Raw genomic sequence first — 25,433 nt, forward strand, 5'->3', positions numbered from 1 at the left:
ACACTTTTCTTCATAATTAAGAGAATAGTAGTTGACTTATGGTGGTTTTTTAGATTAGATCTCAATAAGAAGCTTATGTAATGCATATTCATTCCCTCCTGTGCAGTAGTGACTGGTACTTCTACTAGTACTAGTAGGCAGTCTCCAAATTAAACAAATGACTTGCATCCAGGTTGCTAGGCACCCTGATGAATGAAATGCTGGTGAGAATTCAGGATGTCTGAATTAAGATCCTTCCTTGGCCACTTCCTAGCTCTGTGGCCCTGTTTGTCATTGGGGTTCACAGCTGAATCTATGTTACTGGATTGTGGTGAAGTAAATGATACATACAGCCCTAGTGCCACTAAATAGGTTACAGAAAATCCCTTTCTTGATTGGTATTGTCTCTTCCTTTTCTTCCTCTCCCTGTTGACTTGCCGAAGGACCATCTCTGGCCTGATACAAGTGTTGACTGTGGAGAAAAGGAAATAAAAACCCAACTGAGCCTTTTCTACTCTATCAGAATGTACTACTGCCCTTTTCCTTGTTGGGATTTTTCTCAGTCTTTTGGTTACCAGCACCCCACCCCACTCCCACCCCCATTCCTACTTCCGTCCCTTAATCTCTCCAAAATAAAGCACAATATTCAGAGTAGCTTGTTTTTGCTTTGAAACATGTATGTAACATTGCCTCAAGGTAAAAATGAGAAGGTGAGGTTGTTGGTTTAATAGTCAAGATCAAGAGTATTATAATGGGCCCTCTGGACCCAAAAGGAAAAAGGGACAGAAGTCTAGGAAGTGAGAAGGGCCTCTGAGATCTTCTCAGGATTTTTTTAATTTTTTAAACTATTTTTTATCCTACCCCAATTAATGTTGTTATCTCTAAGGCTTGACAAGTAGGAAAAGGTGCTTCTCCTTTTTTCTACAATTTCTTTTGGGAGAAATGTTTCCAATCAAGATAGATACATAAATATTTATCTCTTGGTTTTTAAATTGGAGACTGTCTATATTTATCACTTTTTGTAGTTACCAATGAAATTTTCCTGTTGAAATGGGTACATGTTCATTATTTCTTCTTAGCCGATATTTATAATGATAGCATTATTTTAATCAAATATCTGTTATTTTAATTGATTTGTCCCATGGAATCTTTGAATTTTATAGCTGAAAGCAGCTTTTAGAGACTGTATTCCAGTTTCATCCTTTAACAGATAATAAAATTGAGGCCTGTAGGAGTTAATATTTATATAAGAGTTTTCAGATTTAAACTACCCATTGTGGTGGAAGCTGATAAATGCTTTGTTATATGAAGTAATACATGGATGTTAAAATGGAGATATTGTGAAATAATAAAAAGCAGGTCTTTACTTGGAGTCAGTGAGACCTGGGTTTGGCTCTCCCAGGCCTTTACTGAGAATTCAGAGCTAATTGTGATCTACAAGGGAAAGGAGTTTCCATGTCCTCACTGATGAAATTTTAAAAAATTCTTTTTAAGTGTCTGTTTAACATACTCCTGACACTCACTCCTCATGTACCTGGGTAAAAGTTATTTCATTAGTCTGTGACAGTTTCTTCCTTTGTAGAATGGGATTGAATCAAATGTTCTCTAAGCTTCTTTTTTCCTCCCTGTAGGATCCTTTTAATATCATATTCTTACTTATGCTCCTGGTGCAACCATTAAATCACATCTTTATTATAACATTACATATGGAAAAACACAAGAGAATGGAGTGTTAGTGGGGGTGTTTGTTCCACTTCTGGCATTAAAAGTGCCATTCAGGGTCAGCTAGGTAGAATGAGAGGCAGTCTCAGAAGTCCTAGATTCAAATGTGGCCTTTCCTGGCTTCAGATCTGGCCTCAGAAGCTTCCTAGCTGTGTGATCCTGAACAAGTCACTTAACCCTCATTGCTTAGCCCTTACCACTCTTCTGCCTTGGAACCAATACATAGTATTGATTCTAAGATGAAAGATAGTGGTTTTTATTTTATTTTTTATAAGTTCTTTGCTGGGTGTTTCTGAATATGCTAAATGTCTGGATTTCCAATTTCTCTATCTTTTTTTGATCTCATTGATTTTTAGAATCTCCTCTTCTTTCTGTCCTTTTTCTTTCTTAATTATTATTCCCTAATTCTGGTCTTGGAATCAGGAAAGCCTATGTTCAAATCTAACTAATGTGACCGAACAACTAAGTTAATAACGGAGAAAGTCCCCTGACCTGATTGAACCCTACAGCACCTAGAGCACCTTCCTAATTTAAGTTTGACTGTGAGAATCCAATGAATTTATGTTTGTGAAGTGCTTTGCACATCTCACAGGACTACATAAATGTCAGTTATTGTGCCATCTATTATTGGATAAACCCAATTACAAATCAGACTTCATTTGCCAAAAAAGATTTTGGATCTTAATTGGAAATAAAATAATTTCTCACCTGAATGACTTTTTCAAACTTGTATCTCTTAGGAGCTAATGTGAACAGGACCACAGCAAACAACGATCATACAGTGTTGTCCTTGGCGTGTGCAGGTGGTCACCTGGCAGTGGTGGAATTACTCTTGGCTCATGGGGCTGATCCTACTCATAGACTCAAAGTATGTTTCTTAGGTGTTTAAAGCAATGTTTGAAATCTTTTGTTCCCAGTGAAATGGCATCTTTTAGTTTTTGAGTCTGTCCCTTGGTGAAGACTTTATACTTCTTATTAGGAGAATGTTTTTAAAGAAATAAAATACAAAGAAATATAAAAGAATTAGTAGGTATATACACATGCACATGCACTTTTAGACCTCCAAGTCAAGACTCTAGTTTTAAAATTCTTTAAATTTGTAATCACTGGTAGAGACGTGAATATACAGGCGTAACTTCCACTTCCAGGGTGTACATCCACTCCCATGATCAGAAAATCTGTGTAAAAGTTTTTGGGTCTTCGTTGATACCAGAGAAAAGTCTGAAATTTTTTAATTTTTCCTTAATGAGACTTTTATTACATAGTATTATTTAAAATATATTTTATTAAATATATATTAAAAGATAAAATATGTTGATAATGTGATTATACCTATATGCATTTCTGAAACTAAACCTTTTCCCTCTAATCTGCTGGCCTTTGTGTGTCACCTGTGGCTTCTGCAAATCTCCCCCAAAATTCCCTTTTAATTTCTTATGCTCAACTGTGATAAATTGAAACTGTGATGAGGAAAGTCACCATGTGGAAGTACTGTACTTCCTGTACTTCCCTTTATTTTGTTTAAAAAAATTTTAAACTAACAATATCTAGATTAAGTAATCAATGAGAATTAATCTGTTTTAATACAGTTTAATTAAATACAGTAATTAATGTAATACAGTACAATTAATATAAATTTATCTTGAATATTTTGAAAACAAAATTTTGCTATTTTCTTGAACTTTTTAAAGTATGAACCTGTGAAAATGTACATTCTTTATTGAGAAGATAAAATTTAGGTTAGTTGCTGGCTGACTACTCATAAGAATAAATCCCTTAGTTATATTAATGCAAAAATCTGAATATAGTGAAATGTATGGATAATTAATTTAATAATAATTAAATTTTCAGTGTTACAAGGCAGCATCTTTTTTTTTATGACCTTTAGATGAGATGCAAACATCTCAATTTGTGCTCATGATGTCCTATGTGCTTATGATTTTCCTTTAAAGTAATATTTTACATAATTCCCTTTCCTCCACTATGCCTCTCCTCTCTTTTCAGGATGGTTCAACCATGTTAATTGAAGCAGCTAAAGGTGGTCATACAAGTGTTGTCTGCTATCTTTTGGATTATCCCAATAATTTGCTCTCTGCTCCTCCACCTGATGTCACTCAGTTGACCCCCCCATCCCATGATTTAAATCGGGTAAGAGAACTAATGAATTATATATTATTTGATAATCTACAATTAATCCTTATTTTAACCTAAATTAGTTTAATTTTTATTTATGTAGATGCTTTCTTCAGGCTAATTTTTCATATAATTTTTGAAAAACATTTACAGTATAGTAATTGTTGGGTTATACTTTGTTCTCCCATTGTCAAAATGACAACTTCATTAACTCTTCTAATGAATAAAACTTATTGAGAAGTACAAAGCTCTTGTACTGGGTTTTTGCTCAACTTGGAGTCATAAAGACTTGGGTTTGAGCTCCCACTCCAGATAGATAAAAGCCCCGAAACCTTGCGTAACTCAGTTATCCTTCCAATGAGCTACTGTGTGGTGTCTTTATATATTCCTTAGCATAAGTTTTATTAATGTTAGTTGACAATGAATTGTTTTTATCTAATAATCCACCATACATGCCATTTGGAGAACTTGTTTTAACACCATTTTTTTCATACTATTCAGATACAGATTTAGGAATAAAAGGAGTATGCTTAATTGGTATATGCTTTGTAGGCTCCTCGTGTCCCTGTGCAAGCGCTGCCCATGGTAGTCCCACCGCAGGAGCCTGATAAACCCCCCGCCACTGTGGCTGCCACACTTCCCATCAGGAGCAAAGGTCAGTTCTTTTTCTGTCAACTGTTTTAAAATTATTTGTAGATTTGAAACTACTGGATTATACAAGTAGAATGCTTATTTTTTAAAAATGTTTTTTCATGCCAAATAGTATTGGAAAAATTAAGGCAGTGTGGGAGTTTGTTTGTTTTTTAAAGAGAAGATGGAGGGAAAGAGTAAAATTTTAAGAACAGTGAATTTGTTCTAAAATTCCACCTTGAGGATTTGGTTGCTCATTATTTATGGAATAGTTTATTCTTCATGCTAGCCAGGATTTCCCCAAATAATTACTTGTTTGTAGATATTTATAAGGTACTAGCCTAGGTATATTTTGCTTAAAGCAGAGTCTCTCACAACTCTGTGTGGTATTAGAATTAAAATCTTGCATCAGATAGAAATTTTCAGAATGCTGCTTTTGATGCAAATTTCATATTTGGATTAATTATTTCAGAATCACTTGTATTTGGTAGAATTTTCCCTTAGATCATTATCTGACTTAAATTTAGGGTATTGTACATATATGCTTCTAAGACCCGTTCTCCACCCCCCCATCCCCCTCCAATATTTCAACTGTCTGTTTGAAATTACTTTTATTTTTTAAAAGTTTTGCCTGAAAAGGTGTTGTGGTTTTCTTTTCTTTTTTTTTTTAAGTGTGGGACGGTTGTGGGTTTTTTTTTCTTTTTTCCTTACCAACACGACTATTAAATTTTCCTTCCACTTGATATTTTCAGTCATTACTCCTATTCTATAGCACTTTTTTCCTCTTGGTGTAGCAAGCAGTTGTTTGCCACACCAGTTGCTAGATCACTTTATTGACCTGGCTGCAGATGATACAGTAGATGATATATAAGCCATCCATCATTGTTTCTTCCAGGGTGGCCACATCCTATTTCTCTAGTGGTGTGAATGTATTTCAATTCATGTCCTAATTATATCAGACCTAAAACTCCAACAAAGAATTTCAGTTGGATTTAATTTCCCATGACTTTTAGTGACTCTAGAACTGTATTTTGCATTTAAAAAGGACCAGATTCTTAAATATGGAGGGGGGTACACCTAAAATTCAAGTTCTTTATAGTGATAATTTTAAAAATAATTTTTTCCCTATACTCTTGAGCAGTATTTTTCTGTTTGTAGTGGGTTTTTCCTTTCCTTTATTACCAGATGCAGTAGCTTCTCTGGGCCTATTTCCTCATCTTTAAAATGAGGAGGGTTGAACTAGATGATTTCTAAAGTCCCTTACAGCTCACAATCCTATAACCATGTTCTACATACTCTCAAATTTCAGTTTGGTTGCACCAGTTAGTTACCACAAAGCTAGGTACAGATAATCTGTGTTTTCACTCAGGTAATTATCTTCAGTAATCTTGAAGTAGATTTTTAAAAGTATGTATATAATCCATATATCTCTTGAACTGATGACACATTAGAAGGTGTTATTTGCTTATAATCACATACAGTACATTTCCACCTTCTGTGGGTTTGATCCGCCACTAAAGTCCTCCTCTGATGCCTCCTCGTGGCATGGAGGTCACCCTGGGCTCTCGAAGGCTGTGCCAGTGGAGCACAAGCTCTGGCAGGTTCTACCAAGCTGGAAAGCCTTCAAGGATGGTCTGGGGACAGATTGTTTATCTGTCACCTGAGGACCAGCCTAATTTAAGTTTGGAAAGACTCATCACCAGATATTTGGCCATGAGGTGATGGATTTTTTTTTTGGCCACAACAACTCATGAAACATTCTTCTAAGAGATAGAGAGGGTTGCGATCTGCATCGGTGGAGGGTGTACCCACACCAATGAAATCATGGATCCTTGAAGTATGGATTTGATAACTTGGTGCATAACTGTTGGCACTAAGCCTCCCAACAGTAACTCTGTAATGAGGATGCCATTCATGTGCACTTCTGAGGGGGTTTCTTTTTCACACAGCTGCTTCTAAACAAAAGTCCAGCAGCCATTTGCCAGCTAACAGCCAGGATGTACAGGGTCACATCACCAATCAGTCTCCTGAGAGCATTGTAGAAGAGGCTCAGGGCAAGTTAACAGAACTGGAACAGAGGATAAAAGAAGCCATAGAAAAGAATGCACAGCTGCAGTCCTTGGAGCTCGCTCATGCTGACCAACTTACCAAGGAGAAGATTGAGGAGCTGAACAAGACAAGAGAGGAGCAAATTCAGAAGAAACAAAAGATTTTGGAGGAACTACAGAAAGTAGAACGAGAGTTACAGTTGAAAACACAGCAGCAGCTAAAAAAGCAGTATCTAGAGGTGAAAGCTCAAAGAATTCAACTGCAGCAGCAGCAGCAGCAATCTTGCCAACACTTGGGACTACTGACTCCTGTTGGAGTTGGAGAACAGCTTTCAGAGGCAGATTATGCACGATTACAGCCAGGTGATCCCATCTTGCTTAAAGATGACCCCCAGCAGAGTGCTGTTCAGATGGGCTTTACACCAATCCAACCTTTGGCGATGCCCCAAGCTTTGCCTCTGGCAACAGGTTCCTTACCTCCAGGGTCCATCACAAATCTTACAGAACTGCAAGGAGTTATAGTTGGACAGCCCGTACTGGGCCAAGCACAATTGGCAGGGATGGGGCATGGAATTCTGACAGAAACACAACAAGGGTTAATGGTAGCCAGCCCTGCTCAGACCCTCAATGACACGCTGGATGACATCATGGCAGGTGGGTTTATATTGTTATGAGCAGGTATAAAATATGGTTTGCATAAGGCAAAAAATAAGAATATGCCAGAATTTTTCCAATTAGCAAACTTGGAGGCTATCTTTGGACTTTTGAATCTTGTACAACAGTAGAAATAGTAGCACTATTTCAGAAGTCCTCAGAAGTGGATAGGCCAAATTGTAGGGCAGGCTCATTGCTGCTTAAACTCTGATTTAAAGAAAGCACTTCGGAATACAGAGGACTCCTGCTTGTTTGCTTGACTGGGGAGGCAGGATGGGTTTTTTGTTTTTGTATTTGTTTTTTTTGGGGGGGGGTTGTTTTCAGTGCTGCTTTTCTTAAACATAGAGTGAAAAGGTATTGTCTTTTACATTTTTGCATTTGCATCAGCAAACTAGGAAGTCCATAAGATTTCAAGCACAAGTTTCTAACAGGTTCGATAATAATGTAGACTTAGCTCATTTATGAACGAGAATGTTTTGATACAAGAGTTTTAGGCATCAGAAATGTTTGACATAAGGAAAAATAAAGGAAAAACCATTCATCTTGATATATTGCAAACTAGGCTATGTGTATATATATCACATACTGTGTACATAATTGTAGTGCACCTCTCCCACCACAACATAGAAATTTGTGTCCTAACAGCATCCATAATGGGATTTTACTGTTTTTCATAGTGCAAAAATGATTCTTTGACATTTTAAAATATTTTCTTGTATTTTGGCCATTCCTGAAATACATAACATTTTCAAATAAAACATTTTCAATTGGATTGTCTCAATTCTCCTAAGATATCAAATAATCAGCATATGTAAAGCACTTTGTAAGCCTTAAAGCATTATCCTTTTGGTAGCTAGCTAATATTTAAGAAATGTTCTAAAAAGTTCAATATCAGGAAAGAGAAATAACATTCTTGAGAAGTAGGGTCTGTCAGGTTCTATCCACAACTTAGAAGAATAATTAGCTTTTTAAAAATAAAGTATTATTTAAGGGAGAAAATAATTGAATTAATTTTAGAAATCCTTTCAGAGGGTCTTCCCCCACCCTCCCTTAGGTAAATCCTATACAATCGTATACGATACAATAAAAGATACAAATCTATACAAAGTAATTTATTGTTAATCAAATACCATATAGTAGAAACATACTCAACTTTTTATTAAAAGCCCACAGAATAAATATTAAGTTTTTCTCATCATATGATCTAAAGTAAGAATTAGTGATCTTTCTTGTCCAGTTACAAAATACCGAATACTCTTTAATGTTATTGTAAAACTCCAGTCAGCCCAAATTAAGGAGGTCAAGATTTAAAATGCAAAATAGCTTGAATATTTTGAAAATTTTGAACAAAAGTATCTGAAGTATTCTTCACATGTTACTTTGGTATTTCACCCCTTACCTCAATTAGTAATGTATTAGGGTATAAATTAATATTTTAATTCTTTTTGCATATTATAGGTTTCAATGAACCTATATTATATAATGTTATTAAAACAATATTACATAGGTATGAAAATGATATAATAACTTGTAGCTTTGTAGACATACTAATGTTTGCTGCAAATTGGAATTCTGTCAACCATTTTTGAAATTAAAATGAATGGACAATCTTGCCTGGTGTGGTGGTACCTACCTGTTGTCCTTGCTAATGGGGAGTGCTGCCATAGATGTCAGGAACTCCAGTGAGTTCTGCATTAATATGATAAGCCCCTAGGCCCAAGAGAACCACCAAATTGCCTAAGGAAGGGTGAATCAGCATAAATTGGTTAAAGCTCTTTGTGTTGGAATGACATGAAGGCCTTCTGTTCTTTTAGCCTGGACAAGAGGAGATCTTTAAAAATGCCTTAAAGAAAATTTTGTTATGGAATCTAGTTTTAGAGTATAACTCAAGTTTTTTAAAAGTTCATCTAAAGTATGCTAATTATATTCAGAAAACAAAGATTGTGTTTCTTTATCCACATAATTTTCCATTTGTACCATAGTTTCTATTAAAGGAACTTGTCCAAAGTATCCATAATTCTCAGTTATCCATTTTAATGAAGGACACAGTTGTGACTAATCTAAAGCTATGGATTATTTTTTAAAGTATATTTGATTTTCTCATGAAATGATAAGTTTACTGATTAAGTTTACTGATGCCTTCAGTGACTTGTGCATTTTAAATTCTGGATATAATTATAATAGAAAGTCTTTCCAGTAAAATTGGATGACTTTTTCTCTTCAGGGCCACTCACGTACTCTAAAATTAAAATCAAGGAGAATAGATAAAATGAAGGGAACTTAAGCCAAGCCTTACAGTGTTTTGGGTTTTTCTGTGAGAGATAGGTTATCATTTTATTCACTTTCAAGTTTTAAAACGAGGCATATAATCTCCCCACCCCTAATAATAATTTAACAAATGCACTTGAATTCTTGGTGGGTCCACTTAAGAGAGAAGAGAGAGGCATAGAAAAGGAAGGAAATATCTGTAAAGACAAAAAGAGATTTTCCAGCCACACACATTTGGTACTTTTTTCCTGAGTTAAAAAAAAAAAAAGATTCACTCCTCACCCTCATTTCATCGAAGTAGCTTATGTCCTTCATCATCGGCCACATCTGTAGCTCAACCTCTTGTCTTAAATACTTATCCCCTACTTCTAGCCAAGAAGTTTCAATCTCACTCTTAATTTCTGGCTGACTAAAACCTCCCATTCAGCCCTCTGATTATTAATACCTGGCATCTCCACCAGAACCTAATTCATTTCCCTCCACCCTTCATCCCACCTATTTGTCTCCCTTATTGTTGAAATTTATATTTGTGTAGTCCACCTACTATTTTCCCAAGTCCTTTATAAGTTGTGCCTGAGAAGCGTGCGTGCGTATATGTGAGAGATTGAGAGAGAAAAAGAACACAATAGCACTTTTGCATGTAGCCTGCATTGGTTGTACTTGTTGCTGTTAACCGTGGAAGATAGGGATGGGCAATGAACACTCAATTTAGAAGCCTAATTTCATAGGCCAAACCAAATAACATTAGCCCTGTGAACTTGGCCTACAGGTCAGAGCTTCTACTTAAATAATGCAACAGTTCTATTTAGCAAAATATCAAAAAATAATTGAGTTTTTAATTATTTCCTTTATAAAAATTGAAATTTAGGTGTTGAATTATTCATCTACAATCTCACTTTTATTAAGATGCATATATCACTGAATAAAATTGTTTTTGACCTATTTGAATTGCTTGCTGTATTCTACCATTGTTCATTGCTAGAAACAGTACTAAACACTTTATCCGTGTGGAGGCATGCTATCTGTTTTGAAATATGTTTGGAAAATGCATTATTAGTCTAGATCTTATTGACCATGTTGTTTTTTTAAAAAATATTATTAATCACATTTTTCTGACCTAGAAATAAAAATGTCAAAATAGACATGCAATTTTTTTCTTTCCACATTCCCAAGTCAGCTCATTTGGACCCCCTGAGAATCTGTGTTTATTTTTATTCAGATAATCTTTCCATTGTCCTTTAAGTAGGCCTAAAACTGTATGTTTACAATAATGTTACTGGTACTAACATGGTCCTAGTAAGTATATGATTAGGCTGAGATTTTTATGTAAACAAGATCTTTAAATAAGATCAGTTTTTTATTCTTAACAGGGCCAAAATTTTTTCTCTTTGGTTTCAGAGCCATTTTTTTAAAAGAAATATTTTGTTAGTAGAAATAAATTGGCTATCCATCAAACATTATGTAGTCATAGAATTTTAATAAAGTAACAAATGAGTGTTCACTTTCAGTTGTGAGTTTTAGTTCTTGTTCTTCTAAATAGCACTGTGAGTTTAGCCAATGTTACAGTTCCTTTAATGGGCCTAAATTGTCCTGTCTGTCAAAATGAGATTAAATGAGATGATTTCTAAAGGCTTTCAAATTTTAAAATCCTACAGTTTTATCATTTGTATCATTTGTTATTTTTAACAGTGGTGGTGATGTTGAATTACTTGTCTCATTCAGAAAAATAAAAATGTTCAAAATATCAACATTATGATGGTACAATTTATGTATGTTGAGCACAAGATATCTTGGTAGTCTAAAAACGAATTCAAATTTTCATCTGATTCCTTTGATTAGTGATAAACATAGTTTCTAAGTTGGAGAACCAATGGTAATTCTCATTGCAGTAATACTGTCTGTTGCAATGCAGGTAATTGCTAGTTTTGTGATGAGCATCCATAATTGTTTGTAGCAATGAAAAGTTGGTGACCAAACTTCAATATAGTGGAATTTTTAATGGGAGGGAAGAATGCATAAAAAGAGGGAAGACCTGGGATTGACTTTCTCACACCAGGTCAAAGAGTAAAAGTCCATTCCCCCAGTAGATCATCCACAACCTACTCTATTGCTGGCCTGGGGTTTCCCAGCTAAGTGTTGATTTTTTTTAGGTTGAGTATGAAGAGAATGGTTATATCAGAACCAAAATTAACTGGATATAATTCAGATTTATTAGCTATGGTTGTAATTAATTTAAAAGTTTCTGAAATTATTACTACATAGGAAGATATTTTTAATTATCTCTCACATGAGAAACCACAAACCTGTTTCAAAGACCAATATTCATCTGAGGGGAAGATCTCATTTTATCAGGAAACAATGTCTTAAAGATTGTTTAGCTATAGGAGACTGCTGAGCAGAGTTTATATTGGCAAAATATTGGTAGTCTTAAAAAAGAAGCATTAACAATTAGAAGTAAATGAAATGCTTTGCTTTAGGGATTTCTACTGTTCCAAGTTTGACTTAAACGTAATAAAAAGACATGATGGGAGATTTTGCGGTTTTTTGATAATAAAGAATTTCAGTCTAAATGTTTTACAATTTCAGATTTGGAGATTAGAATTTATGTAATTTTAATATTTAACCATTTAACCAGTTCATATATACTCCATTATAGTATGTCACTGAATACTAGACCAAGTCAGTCCTAAGTAATATAAGGGAGGAGACAATTCCATAGAACTGTTTAGTCCACTGTTCACTTTATAACTTTTAATTTTTGCTTCCCAGACTTCAGGAAGTAGTTATTAGTAAATAAGATGAGATCTGAATGTAAAGATTTTCCTTACATTTAATGTTAGTTTTCTGCTTACTTTTAGTTATTACGATAACAGTTACAATTACTAAGTGATGTTATTTTGTTCAACAGCAGTGAGCGGAAGAGCGTCTGCAATGTCCAACACTCCTACCCACAGTATCTCAGCTTCTATTTCCCAACCTCAGACACCAACTCCAAGCCCGATCATCTCTCCTTCAGCTATGCTGCCTATCTACCCTGCCATTGATATTGATGCACAGGTAATGTACTCCAAATCAGAGAGGGAGTTTTGAATTATTTTAATAATTTAAAAATGTTTCTTACCTTTCATTAGTTAATGCAAACCACCAGTTAAGTAATTTTTATTAATTGCTTATACATTATTTATAGTTAGCAAAAGGCTTAAGTGTTGAGTTAGGCATAAACATGGTGCTTTCATTGTTAATGTATTTTTGTAAGTTACAAATGATGGTATCTAGTTCTATAAAATAATTCACATGAAATAAAACTTTATTTCAAAACTGATACTACTACTTGTTCAACATTATCATAGTGTTTATTTTCTTATATTCTGGTGTACTAGAAGGTCTCAAAAATATTGATTAAATAACTGAGTAATCTGGTAAAAGAAACTATTAAGTCCATTTTATAGAGTATGTGAAAGAACAAAATAGATGAGTCAATCTTATTTAAGAGCATATTATGTGCCATGAACTGTGCCAGGTGGTTTGGGTACAGAGACAAAAATGAAGTAGTCCTTGCCCTTCAATAGCTTAGCTATAGGTGGAGACACGCACCTGACTCAGTATATACTAAATAAATATAAGATAACTGGCAGCTCAGAAATGACTTTATAAGATTTGAAGGAATATGGGGATTCTAAAAGTCAGCTTTAAAATGAGAGTGCATTTCCAGCATGGGATAGCAAACTGCATATATGGAGATTTGGAGGTGGGGAGTGGATAATGCAGCAAAGAAATCAGATTAGCCAGACCATAGACAGCTGGTAGGTTACAGTAAGGTTGGATATTTGGATTGAAGTCAGGTTGAGGAGTATAAATGATAAATGAAGAAGCTCATATATGATCTGAGAGATAGGAGGTGGTTACTGAAGATTTTTGAGTGAAGAGAGTGACATGGTTAGAATTATATATAGAATTCACTTTGGTAGTTGTTTTGATTATTGATTGGAGAATGGAGGGACCTAACTTAGGAAACTGTAGTACAGCCCAGGTAGAGAATGAAATCCTGAATTAGGACAATGGCCAAATGAGTAGAAAGAAAAGTAGAATGCAAGTAATATTTGGTAACTGACTAGAGAAGAATGAATGAAAAGTCAGGCATTTCATCTTTGTGGCAAATCTGAGGTAGGGTGTCTATGCCCCTGACACAAATAGGAAAATTCAACAGCAAAGGGGATGAGGAGGAAGGTAAATTTACTTTTGAAGTAAAGTTTGAGATGCCTATAGGACATCCATTTTTGCATATCCAATAGTAATTGGAGATGTGTGGCTGGAACTCAGCTGCAAAACTGAGGCTGTATGTGTGCATTATGTTTGAGAATCATATGTATAGAAATCATTATTAAGCTCTTGGAAACTGATTCGGTCAGGCCTTAGGCAATACATTAAAACAATAGTTTTAGATGTAATGAAATTATTACTAAAGTATTTTAAAGATTTACTTCTATATGGGAAAAAAATTCCCTGTGAAGGAACTTCATTAATCTGTGAATAGATGAATTTATTTGGGGAGGAACAAATGATTTTTATTCAGTTTTTCAGAAATCATTTGATAACATCATATCTTGAAATAAAGTTTATTAAAAGATGAGAGGCAAAAGAATAATCATGACACTAATGAAATGTTTTGCCAAAGGTAAGAGATAACTGTAATACTGGCAGTGTGCTTTATCATAGGTAAGGACAATTTTTGAAAAAAGTGATAAAGTACAATAGACACTATTTTACTTAGAGAACTAGGATGCCCTGAGACCATGCTTTAAATTTAAATCACAATCCCCCTCCCCTTTGGCTTTCCCCCATCAAAAAACAAACAAATATTGACTTAGCCAATCAAAACTAGGCAAAAAATACAAACACCCAGAAAAACAAAACAAACCATCAAACAAACAAACTTGCATTTATGTTAGTATATATTTTAAGATCTTTTCCCCTCTGGCAAGATGTAATTGGTGTATTCTGTTGTCAGTCTGCTAAGTATGTGGTATTAATAGGAGTTCTAAAGTTTGTCCAATTTGTCCTCTGTGATATTCTTGTACATTTCCCTACCCCCACCCTCCCCATTCTATTTCCCTTATTCTCTATCAGTTCACAGAGGTTTTCCAGTGTGCTCTGATACTGACCTAACATCGATATAAAAACTTGTTAGCCATTCCCTAGGAGAGCCCCTTAGTTTCCAGTCTTGGCCATTACAAAAAAGAGCTTCTATGAATACTTTTTTGTCTGTGAGTCTTTTTTCTTTGATCTTTTTGGAGTACAGGCCTAGTAGCTACTAGTAGATGACTTTCTAAGTCAAAAGGTACACATGACTTAATAACTTGTGGTGCTTAGTTCTAATTGTTTTCTATAATGGCTGACACCCCACAGCATTTAACAGTAGTGTTGTAGTATATCTGCAATCTATAGCATTTACCCTTTTTTGTGGGGGGGGGGGGGGGGGCAATGTTGCCAATGCAGCAAGTATATTGTACCTTGAAGTGGCTTTAATTTGCATATCTCTGATTGTTAGTGTTTCAGGACATTTTGTGTGGTTGTCGATAGTTTGAATTTCTTTGAAAACTGTCAGTTCAAATTGACCATTTGTCATTTGGGGAACATTCCTTGGTTTTGTACATTTAAGCCATTTCCTTATGTGTTTTGGAAATAAGATCTTTATCAGAGAAACTTACTGCAAAGTTTTTTATCTCTCTTGTTCCTTGTTTCTCCTCTAATTTGAATTACATTATATTCATGCAAAATCTTTAAAAATTTATTATAAAATTTTTCTTTTTTTATTATGTACCTCCTCTATGATTTGTTAAGTCATTGTCTCTTCTATCCACATATGTAAAAGGTAGCTTCCTTTTTTCTCCTTTGGTGAGCCTAGTAGGATAGTGAACTTTTAGAGACAGAGTGCCAGAGCCTGCTCCTACCCCACACCCAAACCGAATGCTATGCCTATGGCACCCCCACCTTAGCCTAGACAGGGGAGGGAGGAACTCTTCCCATTGGCTGGTGGACAGAGAAGTGGGCAATGTGAGAAATATCCTTAGGTGCGTAGAAAGGGAGCCCTTCTGGCTTGGTAACAAACTCTGCCTGGTGACTGCAGGCATGCCCACAGAGAGGGCTCTGTGTGCCCTTTTTGGCATGTATGCCATAAGCTTGCCATCATGGGTCTAGGATATGACTTTTGATATCCCATTTTGAGCTTGTTTTGTTAAATGGTATAAATGGTTAAATGGTTAAATGGTTCTAAACCTAATTTTTACAAGATTGTTTTATTTTTTTTTTACAGAAGAATTTGTCAAATAGTGAGTCTTTGCCTTAGTACCCACTGTCTTTAATTGTATCACATTCCCAACCAGAGAATTTCCCCTTCCTCACCTCTTTTTGGGATAGAATTTTGGTCCTGTTTTTTACCCCTTCATCTTTGCTACTTTTTCATACATTTGATACATTTTGTTAAATTAAAAAAAAAATTACTTTGTGAACTTGATTGGGACTTTATTGAATAAGTAAGTTAATTTAGCTAATATCATCTATAATTATTTTTTAGCATTTTAAGTTTTCTTCAGGGAAGGGAATATTAAAAAGTTAGTTATCAGTTTATAAATAATTAAGTTCTTATAGTTAAGTTCTATATAAAATAAAAATTTGAAGAACACCCCTAATTTTAGGGATAACATCATGCAGAGGAGCTCTGCTTTCTTGATTTTTCTCTCATTAGGGCTTAAATCTTCATCTCATAGTTTTTTTGTTATTTATCCTTTTCGCAGGTTCATGAAACCTTTAAACCTGGCATTTTTGGAAAATGTTTAGTTCTTTTGTGGGACACCATTCAAGGAAGGATTGCTGGGCTTATGGCTTCATTCTTTTTGTACCATATTTGCATGCTCCATGCCTATTTTGGATCTCAGTTCCTAATTTCTATGTAGTCAGGAAGATCACCACTTAATTGCTCTGTGACCTTGGACAAGTCACTTGTTCCTTCTCTCAGGTTGCTCAACTGAAATGGGGAATATAATAGCACATTTAGAATTGTGAGAAGCAAGTAAGATATTTGTAAAGCATTTGGCACAATCTGGCACATAATAAATGCTTCATCAATGCATAATTTTATGGCTTTTGTCAATATAGTTTTTAATATTTTTGATTTGTTAAATATGAAGTATGCTCTTCTCATGGGTGAAGTCATCGTTTATACTCATTAAGTATATAACATAAAGATAAAGACATTATTTTTTCAATTCATCATTAAAATTTGCTTATGAATATTTATAATTTCCACAGTCCATATTAGTAAAATAAGGATGCTAGCTCTCATGGCACATAACCTAACAGAGGATGAATATATCCAGCTTCCCTTTCCTGAGGGGTTTAAAAATTTTCTTGGATGATAGAATAAGAGAATTTAAGGGTTGTATCAAATACAATCAGTCCTTAAAAGGAAGAGATGGCCATTACCACATAATAAACTGCTTCATGCTTACTCTGGTGTGGGGGCATGTGAGGCTTCCATGCCTGGTAGTCTTTTGTTGATGATTTCATTTGGCTCAGAGTTGCTTCTAAAATGGTTACATATGTGGACGGGTGTTGCCCTCAGTGCCTTAGCTTTGTGTGTATGGTGCAGCTGTGCTATGCTTCCATGCCAAGCTTTTCTACCACTTCCATTTGTAGTTGTTCTGGAGTCCCTTGGGTTTGAATCCTGCCTCTGGCACTAACCTTTTGAATTGAGATCCCTTATCTGTTAAATGAGAGATTTGGACTCTTATGTTCTCTGAGGTCTCTTCTAGCCCCAGTGGCTGTGACCCTGTGAAACCTGTATTATTTGTCCATAACCCTGTGTCCTTTCTGCAAGGAAAGATGAGGTACTTTGTACTAGGTGAACATGTTTACAACAGGTCCCAGGTCTACTTAGGAATAGCTTAAAAGCCATGCTTGCTATTTGTGATCTATACTTTGTTTTCTAGTAAATTAACCATCTCTTTAATAATTGGTTATGGAATTTTCTTAGGTATCAAAGACAAGCTCATTTGCTTATGATTTGGAGATGATTCTTCTGTTCCCTTTAGAAAATCAGTTCTGTATCATCTTTCTGATATTACCGACAATGATTTAACCATATCCACTAGTTCTATACGAATGATGGTAGACCTTTTAGACAGTGTCAGGAGCTCGCCCCGCCCTTCCCCCTCACCCCCCACCCCCCAAGAGTGCTGTGCCAGACCTCACCTAAGCCCCATCTTAGACAGGGGAGAGAGAAAGTGCTTCCTTTGAGCTGCTGGGCAGAATGGAGTGGCCACAGCACTGCTCCCCTCCAACAATGTGCCACACTGTGAGCTCTGCTACCCTCAAACCTGGTTCCTTTCCAACCCCATGACAAGAATCACCTTCACCCCAGACTCAACTGGATGCCAACTGCAATGCACCCTCACACACCCCTGCCCCCTCCCCCCCAGCACTATACCCCAGATAGGAGAGGGAGGAAGCACTTCCATTAAGGGATGGGGAAAATGAGGAATGTCCTCAGATGCACGGAGAGTGGAAGGGAACAGCTCTGCCCCCAGCCCCTCTGGCTTTCTAGTAATGAACTCTGGCTGGCAACTGCAGGTGTGCCCACAGAGAGGGCTCTGCCCTTTTTGGCACCTGTGCCATAAGTTCACCGACATGGTTCTCTACCTAACGATATTTAGGCCAAATGACTTGAATTTATATAGATAAATCAATACATGTAAATTACCTGCCATCTGTCAGGAACTGAATTGGGAATATAAATTTAAAAAATAGATAGTCCCTGCTCTTGAGGCTTACTGAGGTAAGAAAATTGAAAAGTGGGGTGATAATGGTGAAACCCATCACAGGGACAACATGGGCAAGAGATCACAGAAGACAAAATGAATGATATGGGTGAGTGGGAATGAGGTGTCCAACGTAGATTGAGATTATCCATTAAATGCTTGCTATGGGCCAGCTACTGTGTTAATATAAATTAGCAGGACAGTTCCTGCCCTCAATGAGCTTATAGGTGAATAGAAGAAGAGAACACAGAAATAGAAAGTGTAAGAAGGGGAGGATGTCATGTACACTGCATGAAGGCCTAGTTCCCCATTAAGACAAGATGAAAGGTCATCTCTCAAAGGTAGAGGAGCCAGGAGAAAAGTTGTATACTGTGTAGAGATCAAGCTGGGTATCATGGTTGAATTGCATATAGCCTGGCTAGTAGAGAAGGCCAGAGCAGAGTCCCAGGAGTCAGGAAGACTTAGGTAGTACTCTTATTATTTCTTTTACATCAGTCTGAGCTTCTTCTGAGCTTTGGCACTCCTACCATTCTGTTGTAGAATCTTAAATTCAGTTGGTCTCTGCCTATATTTCTATCTTGTATACATTTCTTTCAAAAAACATAAATTGGTAATAAGTTCTTAGAGCACACACAGGATGTCCCAAAAGTTGTAGTGAAGATGTAAAGTTTTACTAGCTTATATCACTCTTATTTTTTCCATCCGTTTCGAAATGTTTTCCTTTTGCTTTCAGAATTTAAGTGTCTTCTGAATTGTTTTTCATCTCCTTTACTGATTTTCTTTATCCTTGGAATCTTATTTATTTTTTCTTTTGAATCATTTCAAATCTGCCTTACTTACATCTAAGGTACATGTTAAGACTGTAGAGGTTTCCTTTCTTCCTTTGGTAAAGACACAAGGAGAAAGTGTTTCCCACCCCACAGCCCTTCCCTAATTTTCTGTCATTTCCAGCCCAGAAACTAGTTACTCCTTGTTGCCTGGAATCAGATCCATTATAGGATTTCTCCTTGTTTCTTTTATATTTTGAAGCACAAAATTAAAACTAAGACAAGTCAAAATATTATTAGCTATTCTGCTGTTGGAAGAGACCTAGGGAGATACCTGGATGATTGTGTCATTACTCCACCATGTCTCTGTGCTAGGCTCATGGTCTATTTCCCTACCTCCTTGTGTGCAGTGTGAGCCTCTCTGACTTTACTCGGAACTTATGATGTGCTTGTATTGCTACATACACAGGGTACAAGAGTGAATGGTAGGGGAACTCTAGTCCTGTAGATAATGTAGTCTTTTCTGAGATGGGAAATAAGGTTACCTAATTGAACCAGTTTTGTTTGGATACATCACAATTCATTCTCACTCTTTTTGAGCTTCGTGCAAATCTTGATGTATTTGAAGCATTATAAAGAGTTGCTATACTTTTTCTCTTTGTTACATGGAAGAATTTTGGGATCCTCATATTGTAAAACTGCTTCTATCACTTTCTATGAATAAATCTTATAAAAGACACAACTTGATGCTCTTTTGGAAAGGTCCTGGAGTAATACTGCCTTGAGTGTTTGAGTTTTATTGAATTTTATTGAAGTCTTTTCACTTGTCTCCATGTTGCTTTTATGGTTTATTTTCTCCTTTGAATCCACTTATTATATGTTCTTATGTATACATGAGATTGGCAGATCAGCTGCTCTTGTTCTAGCTTTTTGTTGTCAATTAATGCTCATTCTTCTTGGCATTTCTGTTTCCTTCTCTTCTTCCTGGTTCTTCAACCCCCCCCCCCCAAAAAAAAAACCGAAACCCAATAACAACAACCAAAACAAAAACAGAACTGAAACTCAAAACTTCTTAGTGCCAAGAGGTCTTACATAATTATTTGCCAGCCAATTCAAATACCTCTTCTGTCTTACTGTAAATCATTTGTTTCACTTAACTCTACCTTGCTATTTTTGCTTGAGGGTTTTGGTTATTTTAGATGATTGATATTACTAATATTGGATACCTTCAATTCAGTTTAACAATTCATCAAGCATTTATTAAGGGCCACTATTCTGCGAGGTTATAGGGATACAAAGAGAAAAATGAAAACTACCTTGCTTTTAGTAGCTTACTTTCTAGTGGATAAGAGGGTAAGTTTATTTACTTATATACTCACCTGATGATGAGCAGGAACCAAAATTGAACAGTGTTATGAATAAAAGTATTTTAGTAAATTGTATTGACTTCCTGTGTTCCATTTGTCAATCACATAGAATTTTCAGTATATGTATACAGGCACATAGAGTTCTTAGGAGCAATCTTTTTTCCTTCAACAATGAAAGATCTCTTAAGGTTTGGCCATTTAAATGATCTATACATGTTTATTTGGTATTTTATGGGAAGCAGTATGCTACAGTGTTAAGAGCAGTGGAATAGAATTACAGGGACCTAGGTTAAAATCCTGGTACTACCTATGTGTATTACCTTGGGTAAGGTATTTCAACTCAGTTCCTCATCTCTGAAGTTAAGAAAGGGAAAGGGTTTTGAACAATATGATCTTTAAAGGTTCCTTTCAGATCTAAGCCTATGATCTTAATCCAAGAATGGAGAAGACAAAAGAGTGAATATAAACATGCATGTTTCTAATTCAACAATAACAACAAAAAAAACCTAAAAATTTTATATAGCAAATGTGAACCAATCCAAAAAATATACTTTTTTTTTTTAAACAGACTGAGAGCAATCATGATACAGCACTTACACTGGCCTGTGCTGGTGGACATGAGGAATTGGTACAAACACTGCTTGAGAGAGGAGCTAGTATTGAACACAGGGACAAAAAAGGTAGGTGTGATTTTGATTGAGAAGTGGTGTCTAATAAGGGAAGTGAACTTGGTGTCTTGCATACTTTAAAATCATAGTGCTGAGGAATATAAAATATTAGTTTTAATTTGCCTAGATGTTCTGACAGTCCATTTTTTTTCAGGTTTTACTCCGCTCATCTTAGCTGCTACTGCTGGACATGTTGGTGTTGTTGAAATATTACTGGATAATGGTGCAGACATTGAAGCTCAGTCTGAGAGAACTAAGGACACACCACTGTCGTTGGCTTGTTCTGGTGGAAGGCAAGAGGTAGCGCTTCATTTTTCTCCTAAAATTTTTTCCTTCCACTGTTAGTGTACTTTTTAGAACTCAAAACTTTGGCCATTGTAACAAGGTTTGAAGTGAACAGAATGTTTCTATGCTATTAGCCAGGCAAAACAAAACAAAGTCACATCTACTCAAGTTGAGATTGTGTTACATGGGGAGAATTAGAATAGGAATTAGGAGAGGTGATTTTCTTTTGCCACATGAAAGTTTTGGCTTTTTATAAGTCTCTTTTCCTTTTTCTGTGAGCTTTCTTCCACTTACTTAGGCTTACAAACCTTCTGAGGTTTTTGGAGTAAGCCCTGGGAAAAGGCAATATAAAAGACCTTAAGATTATGAATTATTTTCATGTATAATATTCTCAGTCTGTTAATTCTTTTGGTGTAAGCACTAATTTACAAAGGTTGTCAAACTTTGTACATGAGTATATAATAATAATTTGCATTTCTATAGTGCTTTAAAATTTACAAAGATATTTCCATAGCAACCATAAATAATACAAAAATTATATTTCCATTTTACAGATAAGGAAAGTGAAGGACAAAATTCAAGGGACTCATACTTACCTAGCTTTTCTGAAGATTTATGCAAACCTATAAATGCATACTAATAGCTAGGAGGATTAGGAAACACTTCCCATTGGAGCTGTAGCATGAACTGAACTCTGAAACAAGTCGAGGGTTATAAGAAATGAGGGTGAAGGGGGGGGGTAGTAAGTACGTTGTAGTTATGAAGGACAATTTATGCAGAAGCACTGAAGTGATTGAGTCCTGATTTTGAGGAGAAAAACGAAAGCCATTGATATCTGTGTATAAGCAAACCACTGCACTGTAGCCATGCAGTTATAGAAGTGAACCCGGTGTTCCCCATTAGGCCTTTCCAAAATACTCTTCTACAGTTCCTTTAGCAGTTCCAGGTTATCAGTTACTTATGTATTTGTGAAAATCAAAAACTGATCTGTTTGAGACACAACCCAAAATATGTAAACTGGAGATGGAATATGACATCGCATCTCTAGCCTATTGATTCACATTGGGCCTTAAAAATCAGTTGAGAGCACACTGATTCTGGAGCCTGAGGATCTAGATTCAGATATTTTTTGACCATATCTTATAATCTGTGTGCAGCTTACTTTATGACTGTAAGGGGAATGGATTAGGGGTTGTGAGTGTGTGTGTGTGTGTACACACACACATGCATACATGTACTTATTTTGTTTTTGGAAAAGATCACCCTCCTGGAATGAGATGACTCAAATGCACCATTAGTTTTAAGTTAATTATATGGTGTTTGATTATTAGTCATTTAAAATCAGAACCATCGAAGTCTACTCTAACATGAGTACTATCTCTCTATGAGAATTAATTTGGTTCACAAAAGGTATTTGTGGGCCAAATCTAGAAAACTTTGTTAAGACAAGGAATCTTGGGATTGAGGCCCTGCAGACCATAGGAGCACTAGGTATAGTTTTAATTGTTGCTGCCTTGTGAATGGCCTATAACTTATGATCATGGTTTTGGAAAGGAGCAAAATGGTTATTTATGCAATGATGGACTGATGAGAGACTGGATCAGGGTATGCACTGGTATAGAGAACTCTCCTCTCCAGTACAGATGGCACCTCTGCAAAGGTCTACAAGCACAGGGGTCAAGTGAATTGCCCCATTTGGCACTGCCAGGATATGTAAAAGGTGGAATTTGAGATATTTTACTAGAGTTTTGATGATTTAATCAAAAGAACTTACAGGAAAGAAATACATATTGTTTCATGAAACTGATTACTATTGAGAAGAATAATGAAATATATTGGATAGCAGTAGTGACATTCAGAACTCCCAAAAACAGAGCTAGTATCCATTGTATGTTATGAAGAAATCCAGGAATCAGAGAGGGGGGAAGAATGATGATATAGAGTATTTTGCTAAAAATCAAAGGAAGTTACAGTGGCATAAATTGTCATTAAAACATACTATAGAACCTCTTGGGCATAAAGATGAAACATCGAGAAGGGAAGTTAACAAGCATTTTTGAAAGTTTACTTTCCTAAAATTTTAAAAGTTTAAAATTTAAAAGTTTATGTTTCCTAAATGCTGGGAATACAAAAAGAGGTAAAAAATAGTCATTGCTAATAAGAAGTTCATAATCTAATAAAGGATGAAAACATGAAAAATTATGTACTGAAAAGTTACATACAGGATAACTTTGGGGTCATCATAAAGGGAACGTACTGACTTAAGGACAACCAAAAATGGTATCTTGGAAATTGTAAGATTATAGCTGAGATATGAGGAAGAAAGAGTCAGGAAATGGGAGTACATTTTGTGAGGATCAGAATAGAGGCCGATGGGCTAGGTTATGAAGGGCTTGATTTAAAAACTAAACAGAGCATTTTCTGTTTTATCCTTGTGCGTGAAAAAAATCTCCTACCCCCTATTATGATTGTTTTAGTACCAGTTCTAAGTTTTGATTAAAATTATGATTCTAGCATAGTTAATCATTGTTAGTATAGGTCTTAGTGTTTTATTTAATGAATATGGCTTTGAACTTGTAAACTTATTTACTAAGAATTTACCATGTCTAACTAATAGCAGGTGTTCTGATGTAATTCCAGTATAAGTTCAGCAATGTAGCACTTAAGTCAAGCAATGTAAAAGTTGAGTCAATGGGCCCTTTTTTTGCATCCTTATTTCAGAATAATCCTAGGAATAGATATCAGTTACCACCCTTGGTAATCAGCTCTGGTACACTCCCTTGTTTAGTTGATTTGGGACTATAAAAGTTCAGTGTGATTTCATGATACTACAATTTTTACAGTTATGTAATAAATACTGTGTCAAACCTAGAAGAAGCTGTACTTTGTATGCTTTTTTTTTTTTTTACAGACATAAACCTGTCATTTGAAGCATCAGTTTGGTATATTAGGAGGCCATTCATAAGCTTGGGTTCTTTGGTCTTGACCAGGGCCTGGCTTTAGTGTAAAACTGGCTCTCTCTTAATAAACCTATTTCTTTTTGGCTTTGAGATTTTGTTTCTTTTATTGGCATTTCTGATGATCAATAATTTTCTCCACATCCTGGAGGTAATAGGGAACTCCTAAACCTTTTTTTTTTTTTGCTTAAAACCCTTACCTTCCGTCTTAGGGAATAGGTTTTCCCTGTATCAAATGATGTTACCTGGACTACTGAGAGAGTTGTTGCTCTTATTGTTGTTTTTAAATTAAGATCCACATTTCTCAGAATGAAAAATGCTAATGATCTGAATAAGTTAGAAGCTTTTTTTTTTTTTAAACCCATACCTTCCTTCTTGGAGTCAGTACTGTGTATTGGCTCCAAGGCAGAAGAGTAGTAAGGGCTAGGCAATTGGGGTCAAATGACTTGCCCAGGGTCACACAGCTGGGAAGTGTCTGAGGCCAGATTTGAACCTGGACCTCCCGTCTCTAGACCTGGCTCTCAATCCACTGAGCTACCCAGCTGCCCCCCCCCCCCCCCCAACTTTATTTTAAAAGGAGAGTGACATGCATATTTAGAAAGATCACTTTGTTGGCTAGGTGGAGGATGGACAGAGTGGAGAAACTTAATAGGGGAGAAAGAGACCAGGCCAAGCAAAATTCATTTTGTTTTCCTAGACAGGTAAGGAAAGAGAATATGGCCACTGTGTGAGTAATGACCTGGGAATGAGTTGGAAGTCACAAGATAAAAAACAGCTAAGAGTTTTATAAGGCAGATGATGGAATGATAGAACAGATTATGAGGAGGCAAAGGAATTTTAGACTTAATGTACATGGAAGTGGATATAGAGGAATATGATGCAGGAAATGAGTATATTGGGCACTTAGTCAGGTAAGGCATTTGAGGGACAATCAATATAGATTTTGAAGTGTTCTCTGAGAGCAGAAAAGAAACTATAAAGAACAGACCATGGAAAGACACAGAGGTATAATCAAGTAGTAGCGAGAGACAGGTGTTTTCTAGGCAATTGTTAGAATTCTCTGTTAAAGGCAGAGTAGCTTATCATTTTTTTGATTCTCCTTATTCAGCTCATTATTCATCAAAAGGAAGGAAATGTAG

General features: G+C 35.8%; 1 protein-coding gene across 10 annotated transcripts in view; it reads left to right on the forward strand.

Moving 5' to 3' along the window:
• Window positions 1-25,433, forward strand: part of ANKRD17 (ankyrin repeat domain 17) — a 155,531-nt gene that overhangs the window by 91,930 nt on the left and 38,168 nt on the right. For 3 of the 10 annotated variants that reach the window (XM_056803343.1, XM_056803345.1, XM_007495661.3), the window contains exons 12-18: window positions 2,442-2,569; window positions 3,706-3,849; window positions 4,387-4,489; window positions 6,414-7,166; window positions 12,343-12,491; window positions 20,953-21,064; window positions 21,207-21,352. In XM_056803343.1, the coding sequence (XP_056659321.1) occupies window positions 2,442-2,569; window positions 3,706-3,849; window positions 4,387-4,489; window positions 6,414-7,166; window positions 12,343-12,491; window positions 20,953-21,064; window positions 21,207-21,352 (1,535 nt within the window). The remainder of the gene's footprint in view (window positions 1-2,441; window positions 2,570-3,705; window positions 3,850-4,386; window positions 4,490-6,413; window positions 7,167-12,342; window positions 12,492-20,952; window positions 21,065-21,206; window positions 21,353-25,433) is intronic. The other 7 variants (XM_056803347.1, XM_056803349.1, XM_007495663.3 and 4 more) reach the window with 3 other exon arrangements.

Source organism: Monodelphis domestica, chromosome 6 (assembly GCF_027887165.1).
Source record: "Monodelphis domestica isolate mMonDom1 chromosome 6, mMonDom1.pri, whole genome shotgun sequence".
NCBI lineage: Eukaryota > Metazoa > Chordata > Mammalia > Didelphimorphia > Didelphidae > Monodelphis > Monodelphis domestica.